The following is a 23,500-nucleotide window of genomic DNA, read 5'->3' as shown; positions in this document are numbered from 1 at the left end:
GAGTTAAAATCAAAGTTCCCGGAGCTGGTTGCAGGCACAGGCCTTGGAAGCCTGGGCACATTATAGTGAGTAATACTATTACCTGCCTCTCTCTGTTACAAGTTCTTCCAGGCGGACTCCGCCTTATTCATCTCTACAGCACCAGCCTCTCACACAGGACCCAGTGCATAAATGATGTTCCAGGCATTGCCGCTGAAGGAGTGAATTAATTTTTGCAAAGCCTTTTATAATTTATAAAGATTCCTGTTGCAATCACTCCGCATAGCAGCGTGGGGTGATTGTTTTTAAGGCTTTGCTGAAACCATTTCCTCCCTCACTTCTTTATGGTTGTGAAATTGCTTTGGAATTTGGGAACACTGATACTTTTAGTAAATGTCTTTCATGAAAAGCCAAAATCTAAATACTTTTTTTTTTTTTGGTTTTGTTTTTAATATGTGGAGCTGTGTGAGAGAGAATGGGGAGAAGGAATTTGTGACTAGTTTTTTTTTTTCCTTGTTTCCAGATGTTTTTTGGTTTTGGGTTTTGTTTTCTGTTTTTTGTTTTTTGTTTTTTGTTTTGCTTTGTTTCTTTTTCTTCGAAACTACCCTTTAGAGTACTTTGCCTCCTCTTTCACCTGGACAGAGGTGAATTTTCCCAGAAGCTAGAATGGGGTTTCAAAGGGAGCGAGCCAATGGGCTGCAGGAGAGAAAGGCTATGTTTTTGATTTGTGTTTTGACTTGGCCAGTGTTCAAGGTTGTTCCGCTTAACCACCTACTCTCCACGGCTTCTGCATCAGCACTCTCTGGGCTACTCATCCTGGCCACACCTGCAGGACCTTGGGAAGGGCTTCAGCCCCATCTCACACCAAAGGCAATGGAAACGCTGACCCCACAAGGTCCCTTGGCTCTGTAGCCCTCACCGGCTACACACTTAGCTCAGAGAGCTGCCCGGCCACAAAGCTTTTCTTAAATGGCTTCATCTGTCTGTGCTTATCGCTTAATCTTTGAGTTCTTTCCATAAAACTCAAGTGTCGACGTCAGAAAACAACTGTATTATTGCTTTTCAGAAAGGTCCCTGGAGGGCTGTGGATGTGTAAGCATGCACATAGCATGTGTGACGAGGCCCTGGTTCCATCCAGGTATTCCAACAACCACAAACCCTATTGGGGCTAGGCATAAAGAACAGAGTACAAAAAGCAGACATATAAAACTTTGAAAATCAGGAAGACTTGTGACATTTACAACTAGAACAATAGCAATACTTGGGATTATGACTCAAAAAAAAAAATTAGAGAGAAAATGTAGGTGCAATAAACGCCAGAGCATGCGAACAGGACAGCTGTTGATGTGTTCTCAGCTTGTTTCCTTCAGATAGTGACGCCTCCATTCTATGCTTCTTAGAAGTTCAGTGTGTTTCTACGAATCCCCCATTTCTGACTGGTGTGGGCATACGGAAAGCCTTTTAGTAACAACTATGATTCAAAATATATACTACGTTGACATACTGCCTAGATTACCACAAAGTTCAGGAAACATGCTGCTTGTAAGTGGGACACACAGTGATTTGGAAATGCTCATTTTGGCTTTCATGTGGAATAACCTTGGCTGACCACAGATTCATGCTCTGTGGCTATCCTAGTTCCTAAGCTTCCATATCAAAGTACCATAGACAGTGTGACTTAGAAAACACTAGAAAGGTGTCCTTGCACCCCTGTGTTGGGAAACTTGGGGACTGAGCAGGGCCAAGCTCCCTCTGAGATTCCTTTGTGGCAGACATGGGTTCCTCTGCATTCCTTCTGGCCTGGAGTTTGCCAGTGGGTTCTAAAATATTTGAATTGTAAAACTTTATCCCACAGTTGCCAACTCTTATTGTCCCATGGCTCTCTCCCTGTGTGTCACCTGTGTTTACATGACCACTTGCTTATAAGTTGACCCAGCCGCACTGCTTTGGGACTCATTCTATACCAGTATGACCTCATCTTAACTGATTTTATCTGCAGAGACCATGATTTAAAAAAAAAAAAAAAAGCCATAGTCTGTGGTATTATGGGATAGAAGTTCAACATATTTTGGATCAGAGGCAAAGTTCACTCCCACAGTAGTGGTTCTGTCACTGTTTCTAACCTTCCAGAAGTGCTCTGTTGCCCTGTTATGGACCAGTGCTGTAGAACAAGCTCCCGTGTTCCCCCCTTCCACAATGTTCTTCCAGAAGTAATGACCTTGAACCAAGGTCACTGAAAAAAAAAATGGAACCTGCAAGCCAAGCTGGTTCCTCTTTCCCGAGGCATCTGTCCCCCACCCTTGTCTTATAGTTGTTCTTTCTGATAGTTTTGATGTGCCTTTCTTTATTATTTCAAACACAAAGATCTCCATGGGATGCACAATGACACAGCCCAAAGGAAAATGGGATGTCAGTTTCTCAAAAAAGTTAAAAATAGAATTACCATATGTCCCAACAATCCCATGGCTGAGGTTTACCTGAAAAAGTGAAAACAGGGTCTTGGGCAGGTGTTCATTCCCTTGTGTTCATTATTAGCATTATTGACTCGGGAAAAGGGCCAGGTATCCATCAGTAGGTAAATGGAGAAGCAAAGTGAGGCCTTTGCAGTATGTCTCAGTCCACTTGGACTACTATAATGGAAGACCACAGACTGAGTGCCTTATACACAGTGGGAATGCATTTCTCACCACTTTGAAAGTTACCAAGTTCAAAAATCAGAGCCCGAGTGAACTCATTGTCCAGTGAGAACCTGTCGTGCTTGCCAGAAGGAATAGTGTTGTTCTCTGAGATCTCCTTTATCAGGGCACTAATCCCACTCATGAAAGTAGAGTCCACGTGACCACATAAACTTCTCATGTCTTATGCCAGTCACCTAGGAGGTTAGGATTTCAACATAGGACCACTGTAGAGAAACTCAAACACATAGCCTATAGCATTGCCGTGTGAAATATTATTCAGTTTTTAAAAGGAAAGAAATTCTGGCATGCCCCAGCACATATGAATCTTCAAGACATCGCAATAAGTGGAATATTCCATTCATGAAAGACAAATATGGCCATGATTGCATTTCTGCTCAGTAAGAAGAGCAGCTAAATCAAAGAGGCAGGACATTGAAGATTGGGGTTGGGGGCAGGATGGGGGAGCTGCTGGCTATGGATTTAGATGTTTAGCATGGCAAGATGCAAGATGGAAGCACCCTGGGGGATGGTTCTGTGTTTAAGAATGTTTGCCCTTCTTCCAGAGGACCTGGGTAACCAAACCTGTGTCAGGTACCTCACAGCCACCTGTAACTCTAGCTTCAAGGGATCCGAAGCCCTCTTCTGGCCTCTGCAGGTATGCACACACGTGTGACATACACACTCATCCACAGTATTGCTCCACAATAAAATATGCATAAGACAACTGTGCTAGGGATTTTGGACTGTCTGACACTAATTTTTCTTTCTTGGTGCCAGTCTCTCCTGCCCTCTGATCTGTTCTGTCCTGCACAGTCATAGTTCCTTCTCTGAAAAAGCCTTTACATTACTTCAGGAGGTACAGGGTCCAGTGCCTTTTGCCCGTCCTGCTTTTCCAGAGAGGTCTCTCATGTGCAAGCATCACATAGCTCTGATCTTTACTCATCACCTCCTTCCCTTTACCGACACACTGACAATACAACTGCAGAGCTTTGTTGTTCACTGTGGTGTTGCTTGTCATGTGAAGCTGTTTCAAGTTTAATTAATTTTTTTGTTATTGTTGTTTTTGTTTGTTTGTTTTTCTGAGACAGGGTCTCACTATGTGACTCCAGAACTCACTCTGTAGACCAGACTGGCTTCAAACTCACAGATACCTGCCTGCCTCTGCCTCCCCATTAAAGGCACATACCACCATGCCTGGGCATTTTGATTGAACTTAATAGAACTTAAAGGGATCAGGTGGCCACAAGTGGCAAGTGGCATCAGGGCAAACAGGAAACACGCCATCTTCTCGTGAAACTATGTGCACAGTCGTGCACCTAAGCAGAGCATCTCAGACTCCACACACACCAGGGAGATTGGGGTTGGAGTTTCAGAAAGACCAGGGAACCGTTGACAAACTGCATTACTAACAATTTTCCAATTGTGTTGAGGTCCCACCACTGGGAGTGGCAAGCAGGGCAGGGAGACCAGCAGGAGACCCCAGGGATCCACCTGTCTCAGCTTTCCCCTGCTGAGATTATAAATCATACCACAGTACCTGGTTTTCTTTAATGTGTTCCAGAGTTTTGAACATGAGTTCTCATGCTTGTAAGTGAAGCATTTTACCAACTGTGCCATCTCCTCAGCCCTTTATCTCTCACAGATACATGGTATCTCTGCTGACACCTCTCATCTGAGCCACGGCACCCCTTTCCCACTAATCTCTGGGTATTTTTGCATCTACTTTGCTTAGGCCACCTTGTCTGTCTGATGGGTAACCCTCAGGTACTCGCCAGCTTATTTCTAAGGCCACACTTTCAGAAGTGAGAGAAAACTGTTGGTATCTGCCACTGCTCTCAAGATGTACAGAGCAAGGCCAATCAGTCCTTGCCCTCTTGGGCTGGTACATGGATGACTTCGTGGTTTTGCTTATTATGGGCCTTGTTTGGTGTTGATTGGGACTTTTGTTTTGTTTTGTTTCAGGCAGAGTTTCATGCAACCCAGCCTGGCCTTGAACTTACTATGTTGCTTAGGATGACTTTGAACTTCTGATCATCCAGAGTGTTAGAATTATACCAGGCCTGCTTATGAGATGTTGGGTATTCAACCTAGGGCTTCATGTATACAAGATGAGCACTCTACCCCTGAGCTACATTTCCAGCCCTGTTATGCTGTTAGTTTTAGAGATGTTGAGGAATACTCATCAGAAGGCCCACAGCAATGCCTGTCGACTATTATGTGTCGGTGTAGTGAGAGTGATCGCTGTGCAGGCTGAGTAGTGGCTTGGTGCTCTTCCTGGAGAGGAGCAGCTACCTCTTCTCTTGGCCTTTTCCCTAAACGTGGTGAGGAGTCACACACTAATATTCCCATTTTCAAATTAAGAGAATGAGGTGCAGAAAAGTTTCATGAAGGGAGACAGGTGACAGAGCTGCCAAGGGACTCCAACCTGGGTGCACAGCAGCCAGGGAAAGCTGCAACAAAGCTCCTCGGGTTTAATATCAAAAAGAAATTGCTAACTGTGATTCAACGCTCACTTCGCATAATGCGTTTCTGTGACACTTCATAGTAATGAGATAATTACCATGGGTACAGTATTAGAGTATACATATTCCGATAAGTTACAGCTGCGAGAAATCAGTAATGGCCATTAATCAGCTCCTGTTCATTCTTCCCCAGTCTCAGACTGGGGAGTCAAACTGTAGACTTCCAGCAAACCCAAGACGGATGTTATCCTCGTCATTTCTGCTGTTTAAATGAAGAGCTTATGAATACAATAGACGCTCCCTAATTCAAACTAATTTGGGCAAACAGCTTCCTGAATTGAGAAAAATTGGAATTGAAGTATCGTGGTAAATATATATCGAGTGTGATATATTTTAGAAGTATCAAGTGCAATTCAAGCTGTTAGTAAATAAACACCCTTGGGGAACTACTCTAATATATGAGAAGAATTTAAAATGTGTGCATCAATTGTTTATTTAAATCTGAGTCTCTTGAGTCCTCGAGTCTTTGAGGCTCAGTTCTATCTTAAGTAGGTTAAGCATTCCCCTTATCATCTTTATTAGACCGATCCTTTTACATAGTGAGCTCTTTGTATGTGGGGAGAAATATCAGGTTGGCCCCTTGCCAAGCTGCAGCTACCACAGTGTGGTCAGAGTTTAACTTGGCTAGTTGTTACTACAGGATGCCTAAAAAAAAGCAACAGATGCAGTCTTTTGTTTGCCTTATTTCTTTTGTTTTGTTGGAGTTTTTGTTGCTTTGTTTGTTTTGAGAGAGGGTCCCATTGGGTACCTTGTATTGGCTACCTCAGCCTCCTGAATGCTGGGATTATAGGTGGTGTGTACCGCCACTTGGGCTTGATTTTTTTTTTTTAATTGAAGTACTAGGGATCAAATCCTGAGTCTTGTACATGCTGTATTTCACGCTGAGCCACATCGTCAGCCCTCGACATCTTCTTATAGCCTGACCTGGTATCTAATGACCTAAACAGATACGTTCAGAGTCTTCAAGTCACTTAAAGCTATTTGTTTAAAACCATTACATGGGGAAGAGCCATGCACAGTTATATAACTTCGCTGAGCTGTGGCTGCCAGTCAGCATAGCAGTGTTGGCCATGTCAGAGTTGTTGTCACCCATGAGGGAAGCATTCTCGGGTCAACACTTGGAAGCAAAGCAGGAGCTTACAGAAGGCTGCAAAGTTCCTTGACATCCGAGTCCCATGCAGCTCTCGCATCCTCTGAACCCAGTTCTGTACCCAGCTCAGCACCTGACACCAGATGTGCCATCAGGGGAGGAAAAAAAAAATCTACTTTTAAATTAATCATGTAATTTACACACTTCGTTTACTTGCCGGATTTTTGAAGATAATTGTAATTAAGACTCAAGTATAATTTTTCCTTCCAATATACAAAATTCAAGAAACCTTTGCAGATGAGCAATGGCTGCTTGCTTTCCGAAGATCTTAGTAATGGGGTAAAAGAACTGTCTAGCTCAAGTGTGCTTTTGAGTTGACCATACCTTGCAGGGTGACTGTGAAAATAAACTATTGATCTGAATCCAGGGGCCAAAGAGAAACCCTCAGACCTAGAACCTCTCTGGAGAACACGTGCCACAACCCCCTCACTTTGGAATGGAACAAGAGGAGGTCTGGCAAGGTTAAATAGTTGCTGCCGGGTCACATAATTAAGTTTGTTTAGTTGCTGGGCTATAGAGAGATCTGGAAAACACCACATGCATAGTTCTGCTCTTCAAGTTCCTGACATTTTGTATTGTGTACACTTGGGGTATTTTTAAATACTGATAACCACGTGAATACAGACCTCATTTACTTCAATCTGGCAGTGTGGGCAGTCGCCAATGAAATCTATTACATTGCCTTGCCTGGTGGCTTTATGATCAGTTTATTTGATTTATGGTGCTAGATTGGACAAGAGGTGGCAAAGTATTCAATATAGCTTTAAAAAAACTCCTTTCTTTCTCATTCATACAACTTCAAAAATATCTCTAAAATCATCATATGTTGTTATAATATTTTAACTTCTGAAGAGAGAGTGGAACAAAAAAAAAATCTATCCCAGGGGAGTTTTACGAGAGCCATAACTATGCACAAGTAGGTAGTTATAGGAAATATTATGCAAACCTGGCTGTAGCATTCTAATGGAAAGTGCATAAATAATGTCTGGTTGGCTAGATGAGAGATAAAATCCATGGCATGCCTAGCTGGGCTCTTCAGCTTTACAGGACATTGACAGCTTGCCATCGTCATTGAAGAAAGTTGACAAACCTGACCCATTGTGAGCCCTGTGATTTATCACTCAGGATGTTGGGCTGCAGTGTCCACTCTGTTGTGTCCCTCTGAAATCAGGTAGTCACTGTGAAGGGACTTTTACTTATTCTCAGCAAAGAATAAGGTACTATTCAGGGTCTCTTAAATTGCAGCAGGCCCACCTCTGCCTGCTCTGAGTTTTGTTCAGGAGATAGAACATTAGAGAGTGAATGGAAGTACTTCTTGAAAAAAATATTTTATCATTGTTATTATAATTAACTATTAATTGTTATTACTGTTAGTGAGTGTGTGTATATGTGTGTGTGTGCATGCACTAGCACGTGTGTGTGTGTGTGTGTGTGTGTGTGTGTCTGCAGGGGTGGGGCCAAGTTCACATGTGACGGTCAGAAGACAACTCAGGGCAGTTGGATACTCTCGTACTATGTGGGTTTCAGGAATCAAACTCAGGTTGTCAGGCTTGGTAGCAAAAACCTTAATTGATGCTCCATCTCTCCTGCCCCCTTAAGTTGTTTTTGTACAAGAATAGTAAGAAAAGTATCAAAGTCATAAGAAAAGTAATGAATGCAGAAAAACAGACACATTCAGATGAAGCATTGTTAAAGCCCTGGATAAAGTAGTAATTGTCAACTATTTCCTTTAAGGCCAACTCTGTATCCTGTCGAGAATATCTCTAATCACCTATAAAAGAATGGTATTGGATCCTGTCTGAGCTGAATCATGTCTGCCAAATTCAGAGGCTGAAGTCCTCAGAGTCTGTCTTTTAAGACAGGGCCATTTACATTACAGCAAGGCCGTTAAGGTGGGTCCAAAACAAATATGACCTCTGTCTTCATAAGAAATTTGGACGCACAGACACAAATGCTGTAGCATCACAGAGGAGAGGCCATGTGAGGACCAGAGGAAAGTGGGAGTCTCTGTCAGCCAGAGAGAGGCCAGTCAGAGACAAAGTGCATTGACTCCTTGATCCTTGGTCGCCAGAATGGTGAAGCTTAGGTTTGCTTTAGCCACTGTGTTTATCAGCTCTATCCCATGGCAGACACCTGGGGAAATCCATTCAGAATGAAGAAGAATTGATTCCCAATCATGTTCTCAGCCTATGGTCACTTGGTGCCATTGTTTGTGCCTGTAGTGATATAAGACATCATGGTAGACGTGTGGAGAAGAGGAGGTTCTTTACTGCATGCTGGCTGTGAAGCAGAGGGAGAGAATGGGAGGGAGAGAGAGAGGGAAGGAGGGAGGGAGGGAGGAGGGAGGGAGGGAGACAGGGAGAGAGGGTACAAAAACAACTTAAGGGGGCAGGAGAGATGGAACATCAGTTAAGGTACTTGCTACCAAGCCTGTAGTTTATAAAACCACTTTTTAATCATTATCAAATCAGAACTCAACATCACAAGTAAGACTTGTTCCTCTAACGTCTTAGGGGACTAAGCCCACACCCCTGACTTAGGCCAGTTCTTCTGTGGCTCCTGCTTCTCCCTCCAAGTTCACGTCTCCATGTTTGCACTTGGGCACTCAGTGTAGGTGTAAACATAGGCGCTGGAAGTCCTTGCTCACAAATGCGCTTCTTTCTTCTCTGAAGAAAGATGTGTTCCCACGGACAGAACTGCTACACCCTGACTATGCCTCAAACCTTAGGTGGCACATAAGTTCCCCCAGGAAGACTTTTCTCCTTACACAGTGCCTTCTACAGTCTAGTGTAGAGTGGGACCCCAAAAGCCCATGTGTTGAAGGCCTGGTCCCTAGCCTAGGACACTAGTAGGAGGCAGAGACATGCAGTCCAGGTGCCTACTACAAACTACCCTGTTGCCTGGTCTCTGCTTCCCTGTCGTCTCCACACTGAAGGTTCTTGAGGTTGGACGCCCACTCCTACTCTCAATGTCCCTCCTGCCTGACAGAACTCATGCCCAGCAGTGCTCAGTCAGTTGGACAAGTTTGCGCGGGATGATCCTTTATGTGAGTTATTAAGTGCCCTGACCTCACTAAGACCCAGAGAGGATAGGCAGAAATCAAATGATGAGTCTTGTTTGCCAAGGCTGTTGTGACAAAGTGTCATATGCTAGGCTGCACACGCTCCAGAAATTTACCCCCTCACAGGTCTAGGAGGCCTTACCTCCTAGAACTCAGTGTTGAATCCGCATCCCCAGGTGGTGAGGTTTTAATGGTAGGGGGCTCCGACTGGAGTTGATTGAGTCACTGAGCCCTCAGGAGTGGGACTGGTGTATTCTTAAAGGCTAAAGGGATCTAGTTTAGGCCCTTTCCCTTTTGCTCTTCTGCCATGCCAGGATACACAGATGACGCCATTCCATAGGAACAGGGCTCACCAGACCCTGACACCATTCTGTAGGAACAGGGCTCACCAGGCCTTGAGACCATTCCGTAGGAAACGGGACTCCCCCGGTGCAACACCCATTGTTCCATAGGAGCAGGGCTTGCCAGATCCTGTCCCTTCCAGCATCTTGATCTTGGGCTTCCCAGCATTCAAGACTGTGACAAATAAAATGTTCTTTATAAAGTATCCAGTCTCTGGCAGTTTGTTACAGTAGCCTAACCAAGTGGACTAGTAGACTAAGGCAGCCTTCTGTCCTCAGGTTTTCCCTCTGTGACCTGTAGCCTAATTCCGGCATCTTATAAGAAGTCAGCACCACCCTAATGGCCTTACTTCATCTTAGTGACCTTACAAAGACTGAGTCTCTGGTGGCTGAACTTTGACATATGGATTCATGTAGGGACACAGGTGTCCTGTAACATTGGCCGTGAGCACTAGGCTCAGTTTGTTATTACCCTAGTATGGATGTAGGCGACCCCCTGGTGGCTTTTTTTCTGGCAGGCCTTAGGAGGTGTGCATTTTCATCATTTTGGAACTGAGTATGGGTTTCAGCGGTTGGTATGGACTGTCACATTAGGAAATCGACACCCCAACGTCCTACAGAGTTGAAATAACGAAGTCACTTGGAGGTTCACTGGCTACATCACTGTGCTCACCAGATACTCTTCCTCTCGGCTGTCAGTCCCTGGATAAGCCAGGAAATCCAGAGCTGACACACGCAGTTCCTACCCCAGGGGATGGGCTTGCTAGATTCAGAGGGTTTTTGTTTTGTTTTGTTTTGTTTTTGTTTTTGTCTTGTTTTGTTTTTTTTTTTAATGTCTTTCCTGCTCACCCTCTGGAGCATATAGTGTTGTCTTGAGGCTTTGGATTGGCCACAGAGGTCTCAGGCTTTCACACCATCAAGGCTGATAAAGGGTCCGTACAGGCTCAGCCTTGGCCACTCCCCTTGCATAAATGAAATGCTGCCCACATAAGTCAGTGAGGTTGTAGAAAAGAGACCGTGTGCCTAAATGACTCTGACTGTTGCTATAACAACAGTGCCTCGGTCTAATTTCTTTTGAAAAATGAATTTCAGCCGGGATGAAGCCGAGCAGCGTCTCCCACACAGGAAAGCTCGGCTGGCAGGCTCCAGACGGCTGCTGCTTCTAGGTTGAATGGTGGGTGGCATGCTCTGCTGTCCAGCTGGACCCTTCAGCCTCCGTGTTTGCCCATCTATAAGCGTGCGCCTCTTACAGCGTGTGCATATAGGAATCTTCCTTTCCCATGGGGATTCACTCAGGAGAGAAAAGTCCTCCTGTCCTGCCTTGTGTCTGGTGGTGGAAAAAGTCCAAAGACTCACTGTTTAAAGGGCATGCCGAGTAAGCCTAAAGACCCACGTGTGAGCCCCAACATTCAGGTGAGAATCTGGGCTCATCAGTAGTCCAGGTGCCAGGAGGAGGAGACAGGAAGACACCCATCATCCCCCAAGCTTCCCAGGCTAGTCTGTGTAGTCGAAAATTCCATGGGAGACTCGTGTAGGTAGAGAGGTTAGAGAATAACATCAACTCTGGCCTCTGCATGCATAGGCGCGGGACTGCACACAGGTGCACATACATGCACACCTGGAAAGACATAGCCATAAAGCAATCCCCTTGTTGGTAAGGAAAGCCCAGGCCCTCAGCCTTCGTATCTGGAGCAAAAATGCTCAATGAAATGGAGGGCTAGGAGTCAGGTGCTGTCTAGAAATAGGAATGATGGTGTTTGTTTGCTTACCAACAGAGGCGTGTGGGCCAGGGGAGAATAGGAGAATCTATGTGCCCTCATTGGGAGGTGGCTCTTGGCTACCAGGGTGCACTCACTGTGTGACAGCTCATGTGGAAATGGGGCTCCTGACCTCTTTGAGGGGTACCAGAGATTTTTTTTTCTATAGACCTGCTTCAATACTTTTGCATTCCAAAAGGAGATGAGTGTGTGCTGGGGTTTTATTCAAAAGCGTCTGATCACATCTGGAAGCTCTGGGCGGTTTGTATCGCCTAAGCTGGTGCAGGACTTCAGAGCTGCAAAGGGAGAAGAGGATCTTAGGAATAGGCTAAAAACAAAAGTGAGAATTCCTCGTGGAGAAACAGGACATTTTGAGTAAACAGTGGAATAAAAATATTCCTGGGGAGGGAGAAGCACTGAAGCTCTCTGAAGTGTCTCTCCTCCCACCTCATCCTTCCCAGAAAACAAACATAGAACCCAAGACTTGCCCGCAGCTTGCTGTACATTGGCCATCTTTGCTGGTAGGAGTCTCCAGCTGGGAATGACACAGATCATAGCAAATCTTTTCATCTGTTCACTTCATCCCTAATGGTTCTTTCTCCTTCCTCACCTCCCTCCTTTGTTTCTTTACAGCTATAAATAAAATCCCATTAGAAAATTCAGAAAAGAACACGGGGTCATGTCTACAGATAGGTTTGAAAAGAAAATGTATATATGACTCCTAGTAAGAACTAGTGGGAGAGACCCCTGAGGATACTGTTTCTTGTGCTTTAAAAAGTAAACACAGTGTGTGTGTGTGTGTGTGTGTGTGTGTGTGTGTGCGCGCGCGCGCGCACATGTGCAGGAAAGACGAGCCCTTCGGGATTCTGACTAAGATTTTGACAGCACCTGCTCATCCCTGTGGAGCTTTGCCTAAGAAAGAAAGCTATTGCGTGCAGGGAAGTCGCTGGATGCATGTAGTCGCTGCTTGCTGCTGCTGCTGCTGCTGCCAGGGCTGCAGCCATCAGCTCCTCACACACGTGACAGACTTAGGGCACAGCATCTTTCCTGTAGAAAAGCACTGGGTATTTCTGTGAAGTAGGCAAATCTGACTCAGGCATGGATGGGTTCTCCTTGGACCTTTATGACAGGTTCTAAAACTCAGTATTTATCAGTACGCTTTGTTGAAGTTTGGTGGGGCAGTAAGTAGTCGTCAGAGGAAGAACAAGCTTTGAGAGCTATGTGAGTTACCTGCCCTTGCTGAAGCATGCCCCAGCCATCACAGACTATCGTGAGATTATCATCATCATCATCATCATCGAGGTGGCAAATGAAACACACTAGCAAATAGGTGGTATACACTGTAATCCAAGTACTTGGGACCCTGAGACCAGAGGATCAACAGTTCTATGACAGATTGGCTGCATAGCCAGTTGGGAGCCAGCCTGGGCTACATGAGATCCAGCCTCAAAAAAGTGAAAAATAAAAACCGACCAGATGTAGTGTTGCACATCTTTAATTTCATGTTTCAGGACTCAGAGGGAGGCAGGTGGGCTCTGTGAGTTTAAGGCCAGGCTGGTCTACATGTTGAGTTCTAGGCCCGCTAAGGCTCCATAGTAAAACTCTGTCTTAATTAAAAATAAATGTAAACAATTAGGGTGCAATGCCCTCAGCATGATGCCTGGCAGTTCTCAGCCAACTGGAATATTGTGTAGCAGCAGTATCTTAAGTCCCTTACTAAATGACAAAGCGAGTTCTCTGATAAAAATGTATCCTTGAGTATCCTGCGTAAAGCTCTGTGAGGAGGTCTGAGGCCCACACAGCCCTGGTGACTGTCAGGATTACATCTTGGTCTTAAGGATTCATTGTTTCATCCATACTCATGAAAACTACTTAAATTTCACATAAGAAGAGTACCCAGGGCTCCTGTGACCTGCGGTGAAATGTAATTTATTCATTCAATTGTGAAAAAACCAAGAGCCCGTGTGGACATTGATGTACTTGGAAAGTTGGAGATTTGAGATCTTGGGACATAGCATTTCTAAATGTCAAGGGCCTTGTCTGCTGTGCTCCTGATGTATGAGGAACCATTCTCATGGAGTTATGGTGCGTTCAGTTGGTACTTACTACAAGTTTAACCATAACTAAAAGATAAAATAAGACCCTGAAATTCACTCACTCATACATTTTTGTTGTTGTTGTTCGAAAAGTCAAAGATAAATAGATTAAGGACCTCACAGCTTGGTTTTCATGTCTGTGTTCCAAAAATTGGGTAAGAGGATACAACTCAAATGCTGTGGGTAGTGCTGCCCCTGGCCTGAGGGTCCATCCTTCAGGCTTCCCATGGGGCTCCTTGATGCCCCTTAATAGGAAAGCCCCTGTGAGGGAGGTCCCATTTTTTTCCTGAAGCATTTCACAATGGAGGTGTCTCAATTTTCTGAGCAGGTGTCTTTTCTAGAAACCCAGAATTTCAAACCAAACAGATCCAGAGAACCAACCGTACTCTGGATTCCCCACAAGCAGAGCTTTACTATGGTTTATGTATACTAGGAATGCATAGCATATTCTTATATTGTGAGAAGTACAGTACATTCCCCTCTGGTAATGGTTTTTTTTTTTTCCTCTAAATGCTGAGGATGTGTGCGATTGGCCAGGGCCTCACAGGTTGTGTCGGCACAGTTCTCCTTTTTCTTTCTGTGTTGTTCTGCCTGTTGGGGAGATCTCTCTCAAGCCAATGCACCCAGCCCTTTTCAGCACGTTTGTGGGTATGTTTGTTTTCCGGGATGGTCCATGTTCTTGGAAATGGGTTGACCCTGAAGCCACTGGCACAGAGCCTGCACTGATACATAATGTCCTTCCCCCATCTGTTGGCCAGTGTGGTGTGGGGAATGGTGACAGATATTACTGTGCTCAGAGGAACCCAAACCGTTAGTGTATATAAATATAAGTTATTTATGTATTAATTATTAATATATATTAATATAACTTTTGTGGAAGAGGTTATGGAAATTCATCAATCTTGCATTCAATTCATGGTCCCTTGAGGTCAGGAAAATCCCATTCTAGAGTACAGTTCCCTGGTTCTACTTATGAAATGCCCCAGAGCAAGTAGGAAATATTCTGTGTGGTTTGAATATGTATCTTTACAAATCTAATCATAGACTTCAAAATATCAGAATCCAGCAATAATTGCAGTCTGGATCCCAGTGTCTAAATGCAGGAGATCCTAATCTAGCTAACTCAGGAGAACCCAGGGAATTCATTAAATTTCTCTTGCTATCCGTGTCCCAATCATCACCCTGTGTCCCAGTCTGGCCTCTGTCTGATGCTGCTAAGTCAGGGATCCTGGAGGTCCAATCAGGACATCTGCTATGTTAACAGCTTGAAGGGAACTAGACCCACTGAAGAGGGGAAAAAAACACTAAACAAAATAAAATTCTTTGAATATGATCAAGTGTACATTATAAGTATATATGGAAATGCCACCTCGAAGTCCCGCTAAACAATTAATAGGTACTGACAAAAATGAATTAAAAATAATTTATTGCATAGCAACACTTGAAAACAGGAGAAAGGAAAATCAAATCCCTAAAAGTCCTAAAGGCTTTGTAAGAGTGCTTAGGTCTGTGGAAAGTTCTGGAAGTGTTTTGCGTTCTGTTCTAGCCTCACACTGAGAATATCTAACACATATGCATGCTCAGTTACTTCATCAGCTACAAAATAAGCAAGTCAGAGCTTTCTTTCCATGTGGCCCTTGTCCTATTACTGCTCATGCATTGGAAGGAGAATAAGCACATGATGATTGGCTTTAGAGAAGCATCTTCAAGTTTGCCCAGAGCAGAGCGAAATGACCAAATCTTCTCCTGGAGGTCACTAGCATCTGCAGTAGAGATTCGAACCCATGTTCAAATCTCAGGGAAGGAATCATGTCTCTAAGAGTTGGAAAAGGAAACTCACTCACACTTGTGATAGAGGAGCAGCTATGACAAGAGGACAGAAGCCACATGAAGCCTCTTGAGGATATTTAAAGTCTGTCTCCAAAAAGTTCAGTCTCTGGGGTCCACGTGCATGTGAAAGTATGTCCTTGTGGGGCCTCAGCATTGGCTGCTCTCCAGTTCCAGGGGCCTGATACCCTCTTCTGGCCTCTGCAGACACAAGGCACACATGTGTGCATGTGTCCATGTGGAGGTCAGAGGACAATCTCTTAATGTCTTCATTCTCCTCCTACTGTGTAGGTCCTGGGAATCAAACTCAAGCTGTCAGGCCCAGCAACAGGTTTTTCCACACTGAGCCATCTCACCAGCCCTATGTCACATTTAAAAAAAAGAAAAAAAAATCTGTTCCTTTGTTGAAGGATCTTTTCCATATCTTAGCCTGTGGATAGCCTGCGATAAACAACGATGTGCAGTTACCTTCTATTCTTATCATTGTAGATCTGGGGATGCCATAGACTCTCCTAGGCACACTCCATTCCATCCCTTTCAACCTCTGATTTTCTCTCTCTTACTTTCTCCAGCTCATATATATCCTGTAATTTAACCTAAACACAAGCCACAGTGCAGAGCAGAGGCCATCTCTAGAGCATTCTGGAAGGGGAGTTGTCGTCTCCAGAGTACTTGACGCCTGATAGCAACCCATATTGTCACAAGCATTAGCTGAATGGCACACTTCAGCTGCTGGCAGCTCAGCATCCCTTAATGGGAGACGGCATCCCTGCGTAACCGTGGTGACACGGAAACAAGCGAGTTAAGCCTCAGTGAAGTTTCTGTGCTTGTTCACGAGGGCACAGTGTACTGAGAGGCTTTTTGCTCCCGGAGGCCCGAGGGCCCGAGTCTTGTTGAGATAGCTATTCGGGCTGAGATTGACCTGAGTCCCTAAGAGTGGGAACTCCTAAGACAATTGCTCCCCTGCAGCCAACAAGGCTTCTACTCAGTGAAGGAGCTGCTTGTCAGCCTCTCCAACACATGGGCGCTGCGCCATGTCTCCCTCCCACACATCCCCTTCTCCCAAGAGAGACATGAAGAGGGAATTAGATTTTCAGACCACCTTCCCATAAAACAACACACGGTGAGACAGAGAGAACGGATATGAAGATGGCTCTATCTTGAACATAACAACACAGGACATAAAAAGCACAGCATAGCGTCTTCGGGGCTGACTTTCTGATACTCCCAAATGGTGAGGCATGAAATATACATACCAAGATTTGGTTAAAAGAGGCCAGCAGCGGAGACTGTGAGGCCCTTGGGGAAACGAATCTATCCGCCGCAACCCTCTTCGGGTGGCGTGTTGGAAATGTATTTGATTTGAACCTGAACAACGCAGCTTCCCCTCTTCTACAATCTGGGACACAGTTGCATTAGCACTTGGACTTGGGATTGAATTGCAAATTTGATTTTTGTTGTTCATATTAAGAAAGCCACTCCAGATGCTTGGAAAACATTAAGGTTTGGCCAGCTAGGGATCGGAAATATTGTCATTATACCTATCTGTGTCTTGAAGATTCAGGATGCATTCTGTCCCCATGGCAGTCGTGACTGAATTTTAAAAATAGGAAAGCTAAGGCTTAGTGCGTGCTGACTGGGTCCCACGTGCAAAATTACATGTTCATGCATTATCTCCTATGGACTCCCGTCACAGTTGCTTGGTGAGCTAAGTGTTACTAACCCGTTTGGGAGCCAATGAAACCAAACTTGGGACAATTTATAGAAATTTCCCCCAATCCATTCTTTTATTGTCATCTGGGAACGGCTAGGGGCTCAGAAGCAAGCAGAAAGGAAAGCCAGCCTACCCCCTTCAGCATGGCCTTTCTGACCAGGCAGCATCCCTGCCAGAGTACCATACCGCATCTTAGTGCACGAGTGGGGGAATCTCGGAGTTGAGCAGTCATTCTGACTCCAGTACCTTATAATGGTTGCCTCTAGCGTTTCATGCACTTACCTCCTTAGAAGTGAGAGGGTTCCCAAGCAGACCCATTGGCCCCTGTAGCCTGGGCCACCTTTGTTTTATAGGGGACACGTAGAGCATCTGTATGTCTCTGTCCTGTTCATCTAGGACAGACCCCAGAACAGAATCACGGGCCTGTGAGGTCTGAAGTAACGTCAGATTCATTTTTAAAGACAAGTACTCATTTTCTGGCAGCTTACCATCACTCCAGGAGGTGCCTGGCCTCATTCCTATTAGGTCATTAAACAGTGATACTTGAATTTTCCCTGTGTCTGGAGCTACATGCATTCAAACAACGGTCATGCCAGTGATCAGAATCTCGGTTTCCTGATTTGTTCCATACATAAAGTCACTTCCTAGCAGTGTCCTCCTAACGTGATGAGTTGATTTTTTTTTCTTTGAAGTCGAGTGAGTTCTGGTGTGTCTTATTTAGGGTTTTACAAACAAAGGAAACAGACACCATGACCAAGGCAATTCTTATAAGGACAGGCAGCATCCAGGCAGGCTTAATACAGAAGGAGCTGAGAGTTCTACATCTTCATCTGAAGGCTGCTAGCAGAATATTGACTTCCAGGCAGCTAAGATGGGGATCTTAAAGCCCACACCCACAGTGACACACCTACTCCAACAAGGCCACACCTCCAAATAGTGCCACTCCCTGGGCCAAGCATATTCAAACCATGACACTGTGTTTTGTGTTCCAGTTAGGTCCCTGCTCTCAGCTGTTCAAGAGCTTTGACTGGGTGAGCAGAACTGGCACTGGTTTGTAATTAAAACTGGATTTAGGGAAATGATTAGGTAGGAGTTTGGCTCAAGGAACCCTTTGACTGCTTACTTTAAAAACCTCATTCTCTGCTTCCAAGAGAGCACATAATTCCTTAAAACTCACATCACCTTTAGATCAGTGTTATAATCTAAGGAGCTCCTCTAGAGCCTCACCAACTCCACCAAGTGCAGTTCAGAGGAACTCCAACACCTCTCACCCCTAAGTCATCTCTGCCAAGAGCACAAGGTACCCGGATGAAAGAACTGCTCTGGACTCCATCACTTAGGCCCCCTATTGTCTCCTGTTCTCCACGCAGCTGAGTGGAAACCTGACCAAGGGCAAGCTTTCGTCCGTTCAGCATGCCTCTCCCCAGCTCCCACTCAGCGGACACCTGTAGACCACAGCCACCTGTCAATAAGAACAGTGTCAAAGAGATGAACTGGGTATAAAACAAATAAAGCCATAGAGTTAGCATGAACTTGAGTCCATAAAACACTCCTTGGAGCAATAGAGCGTCCCATCCATTACCAGGAATGAAGACTCTCACTTAGAAATTCCTTCTGGCCACCAAGCTGATTTCTACTCTTCAAACTCACTTGTAGCATCTCTGAACTAGACTCCTTTCGCAGTGTATTATTAACTGTTGCTAAGATCCTGACCAGTGCAGACACCCAGGAAATAAGGCAGCCACAGTCCCTAAGTTCTCAGCACAAAGTCTGACAATGTCTACATTGGGGGTTATGTAGACGGCTTGAAAAACCTATTCTAATTAATCCAATAATCCAATTGAGTGTGGGTGGGCTGGGGTGGGGAAGGGAGGGGTACACAGTTTCCTAGAGTAAGAGGAATCTGAAATCTGATATGAATAATGAACAAACATTGACCTGGGATCCTCTCTCTCTCTCTTTCTCTCTTTCTCTCTCTCTCTCTCTCTCTCTCTCTCTCTCTCTGTGTATGTGTGTGTGTGTGTGTATAGAGAGAGAGTGAGAGTGAGAGAGAGAGAGAGAGAGAGAGAGAATCAGACAGATACAGATATAGATATCTTCTAAAAAAAAAAGAAAGAAAGAAAAGTCTTTAAGGAGAATTGTTAGAAAACACACACTGGATAAGCATAGAGAGGTTGTGGAAGGTCATGCCAGGAAGATCCAAAGATGGCAGTTGAGATTGTAAACTGATTGCTCAGGCTTATAAACAGGAACCATACCCAAATGTGTCATTTGAAGAAGGTGGCAGTCTACAGAATAGATATGAGGGTTAAACCATGGGTAGAAGAACAGATGAGGGAGGGAGGGGGTCACCCAGAGAAGACCCTAGTCAGGGCCAATGACAGGGTAGGTGGGCATGAGATGAGCATATCTCTGTATGATGCTCACACCTCTGTCCTGGATAACTGATAGATACTGACATGGGGAACAGGCGAGGATCGAACTGAGTTTAGAGGAAATTGCATAAATGAACAGAAAGGGGGGAAAGTTAAGGTGAAACCAGGAAGAATTGCATCATATACAACAAAGGATGCATGACAGTGAGAAAGAAGAAACCAACGATGGCATCGTGGGAGGTGATGGAAATGCACCAAGCAGCAGACAGTGCTGAAAGCAATGTAAACTAAGGCACACTCGGACGTACTCGGCCATGTTCAACATTGATCTTCATTATCTGCTATTTCAGTAATGTGCTAAAGCCACATTAATAGGACAGTTTAGCTGCTCTGGTCACTCTGGCAAGAAAATGGAACCAACCTAGCCATCCGTCCATCAACAGATGCACAATAGTGAGAGTCTGCTGCATCTGTAAAATGGGACAGTATTCAGCTCTGAAGGAAAAGGAAGCCCCAAAATTAGCAGAAAGAAGTGGATTTAGAAAGTATCATATTAAGGAAGGTTACCCACGCTCAGAATGTTTTTCTTCATATGGGAATCTATTCTGTAATGTATACATGTGTATCCATAAACAAATGTATATATGGGTATGGTATAAATGAGGAAAGAACAGGAAACACTATTACTGGGTGATGAGAAGGAATATAAATCAAGTAAAGCCCACGAGTCGTGAGAGGATATAAAACTAATTGTTTCCTAGTTTTGATGCTTCCAAACTTTTCAGTTTCCTTCCTATGATGAAGTGTCACTCAGTGAGAGTGGAAAACCCCAAGCCAAGTGGCCCAGCTTCAGGATGGCTACTCTGTACAGTTCCCTGATTGCGGTAGACGTTGGGTCTGGGAAAAGACCACGGTGACCTCTCTGCATGGTCTCTTCCTTCCTCCCTTCCCTTTCCAATCTGCAAGTTTATTATAATAAAGTGACTTTAAAAAAAAAAGACAGCGCTAGTGTTCTTCAAAATATTGTCAATTTAATTCCTTGATGATTTCAATTATGGTGTGGTGAGAATTGGGGCTAGATATATTTTTCAAGTGCGATGTCTCTCATTTGGAAAACTGCTCACGGGTGACCCTTGCTGGGACCTAGATCCTGCACATCTCTGGGCTCTCTGAACTCTACTTTTAGATGAAGGCTTTTCTCACAGAATTCTGATTTTGAAACTAGAAGCACCCTTTCTTTTTGTGTGTTCTAAAGCATTTAAAATGGAGTTGGTGGACTAAGGAGATTATTTAGTCAGAAGTATCTGAGTTCTATTCCAAAAATCTACAGAGGACAACAAAATATTTAGGCACATACCTGCTTGCAATCCCAACCCTACAGAGTTAAATGGATCCCTGGGTTTTCAGTGGCCAGCCTCGCCTCCTGGGTGTGCTCCAGGCCTGTGAGACACCCTGACTCAAAGCAAGGTGGATAGTGCCCAAGGTTGTCCTCCATATACATGTACACACAGTGCACATATATCAACACAAACATGGAAGCACATGAAGGTAGTTCACAGCAACACACATTCTAGTGTTTAAGAGTTCATCCTGAGATTAAATTATCTTCTCTCCCATTTCTTTTCCAGCTGCAAGAGACTGTGAAGAGGAAGTTGGAAGGGGCCCGATCACCATTAAATGGGGACCAGCAGAATGGCGCTTGCGACGGGAGCTTCTCACCGACGAGCAAGCGCATCCGAAAGGATCTTAGCACGGGGCTGGAAGCCATCAACAATTTGCCCAACAACATGCCACTGCCTTCAGCTTCTCCCCTTCACCAACTTGACCTCAAGCCTTCTCTGCCCTTGCAGAACAGTGCTGCTCACACTCCTGGGCTTCTAGAAGATCTGAGTAAGAATGGCAGGCTCCCTGAGATCAAGCTCCCTGTCAATGGCTGTGGGGATCTGGAGGATAGCTTTGCTATCTTGCAGAACAAGGACCTCAAACAGGAGCCTCTTGACGACCCTGCCTGCATAGACACATCAGAAACGTCCCTTTCTAACCAGAACAAGCTGTTCTCTGACATTAACCTGAATGACCAAGAGTGGCAAGAACTAATAGATGAACTGGCCAACACGGTTCCAGAAGACGACATCCAGGACCTGTTCAATGAAGACTTTGAAGAGAAGAAGGAGCAGGAATTCTCACAGACAACCATGGAGACTCCGCTCTCCCAGGAGAGCGTGAGTGTGAAGAGCGATGCCTCTCACTCTCCTTTTGCACACGTCTCTCTGGGATCGCCTCAGGCCAGACCTTCATCTTCTGGCCCTCCCTTTTCCACTGTCTCCACAGGCACTAGCTTGCCATCCGTGGCCAACACTCCCGTGGCTCCAAACCCTGCCAGCTCGCCAGCTAACTGTGCTGTCCAGTCCCCCCAGACTCCAAGCCAAGCCCACACTCCAGGTCAAGCCCCGCCTCGGCCTGGCAATGGCTATCTCCTTAATCCAGTCTCTGTGGCAGTATCTGGTTCAGGGTCCGGCGCTGTGGCAGTGCCCAGCTCTGACATGTCCCCAGCAGAGCAGCTCAAACAGATGGCTGCCCAGCAACAACAGAGGGCAAAACTCATGCAACAGAAGCAGCAGCAGCAGCAGCAGCAACAGCAGCAGCAGCAGCAACAACAGCACTCAAATCAGACTTCAAGTTGGTCTCCCTTAGGGCCTCCATCAAGTCCATATGGAACAGCTTTTGCTTCAGAAAAACCAAATAGCCCAATGATGTACCCCCAAGCCTTTAACAACCAAAACACTATAGTGCCTGCAATGGCAAACAGCCTGCAGAAGACGACCATGAACAACTACCTCCCTTCCAATCACATGAATATGATCAGTCAGCAGCCAAATAACTTGGGTACAAACTCCTTAAACAAACAGCACAATCTTCTCACCTATGGCAACACTAAGCCCCTGACCCATTTTAATGCGGACTTGAGTCCGAGAATGACGCCCCCTATGGCCAACCCCAACAAAACCCCCTTGATGCCCTACATCCAGCAGCCGCCCCAGCAGCAGCCTCCGCAGCCGCAGCCACCCCAGCAGCAGCCTCCACCTCCACCACAGCTGCAGGCTCCCAGGGCGCACCTGAGCGAGGACCAGAAACGCATGCTTCTCATAAAGCAGAAAGGAGTGATGAACCCACCCATGGCCTATGCTGCGCTTCCTGCCCACGGTCAGGTAAGTGAGAAGTGGGGCATGCTGGGAGCCGTTCTTCCCTGTGTGCCGGGCTGTCCTGAGGGTACTATGGGCGCCAGGGTTGGCCCGGAGTGGGGCCTGATAACACCAGAAATCCTCCGTTGTATATCCTGCTGTGGTTTCTCATAAGAGTAGTCCAGTAAACCTTTCCTGTACATGAATGCCTAAGAATCCAACATCCTATTCCTGTCGACAGCCAAGGAATTTTTAAATTATGTCAAATTCTCTTTGTGAGAAAGGCGAGCTGCAGAAGGCACACGGCCCGATATGGCACACCTGTGCAGTTTTTCTTCCGGTTCATCAGCCAAGGGTTGATAGGAGGGCAGGGTGCCTAGGCCCACCAACCACCATTTCATACCATTTGATTTGGCCTAATGCAGCTGCCTTAACAGGTTATGAATGATGGAAAATATGACCCTTGGTTTCTATAAATCAGAGAGGATTCCCGTGTTTTCAGAGTGAAGAGTGTCTTTTAAGGCCATTTAGTGTTTAAACTTTTGGCATTTTACCTAAAATAGTTAGATATCTCTGTCACATGACCTCGAAGTAAGGGGGTGGGGGTGCTGTCCATGGCATTTAGCTGGCCGTTAGGAAGAGTTGCTCATGAATGTGTCCATGCAGCATTACAAAGTCTTATCTCTCACACTCTTTCTGTGCAGTTTGGAGGATGGGTAAACAATGGGCAGCTGTCAATTGGAAGTAAACATGTGGCTTTGCCTAGGTTGACCAGAGGGGGATAATACTCAGGGGTACTTGAGGGGGGAAAGGGAGGG

General features: G+C 45.3%; 1 protein-coding gene across 2 annotated transcripts in view; it reads left to right on the top strand.

Moving 5' to 3' along the window:
- The window catches only part of Maml3 (mastermind like transcriptional coactivator 3), a 419,869-nt gene that overhangs the window by 228,298 nt on the left and 168,071 nt on the right, over positions 1–23,500 (top strand). Inside the window, exons 1-2 of one of the 2 annotated variants that reach the window (XM_031376216.1) lie at positions 8,132–8,221; positions 21,129–22,709. In XM_031376216.1, coding sequence (XP_031232076.1) covers positions 21,288–22,709 — 1,422 coding nt within the window. In that variant the 5' untranslated portion in view covers positions 8,132–8,221; positions 21,129–21,287. Of the gene's footprint in view, positions 1–8,131; positions 8,222–21,128; positions 22,710–23,500 lie in introns of those variants that run through there. The other variant, XM_031376215.1, reaches the window with a different exon arrangement.

This window comes from Mastomys coucha, unplaced genomic scaffold, assembly GCF_008632895.1.
Source record: "Mastomys coucha isolate ucsf_1 unplaced genomic scaffold, UCSF_Mcou_1 pScaffold16, whole genome shotgun sequence".
Lineage (NCBI taxonomy): Eukaryota > Metazoa > Chordata > Mammalia > Rodentia > Muridae > Mastomys > Mastomys coucha.
This window is presented reverse-complemented; position numbering and strand designations above follow the sequence as displayed.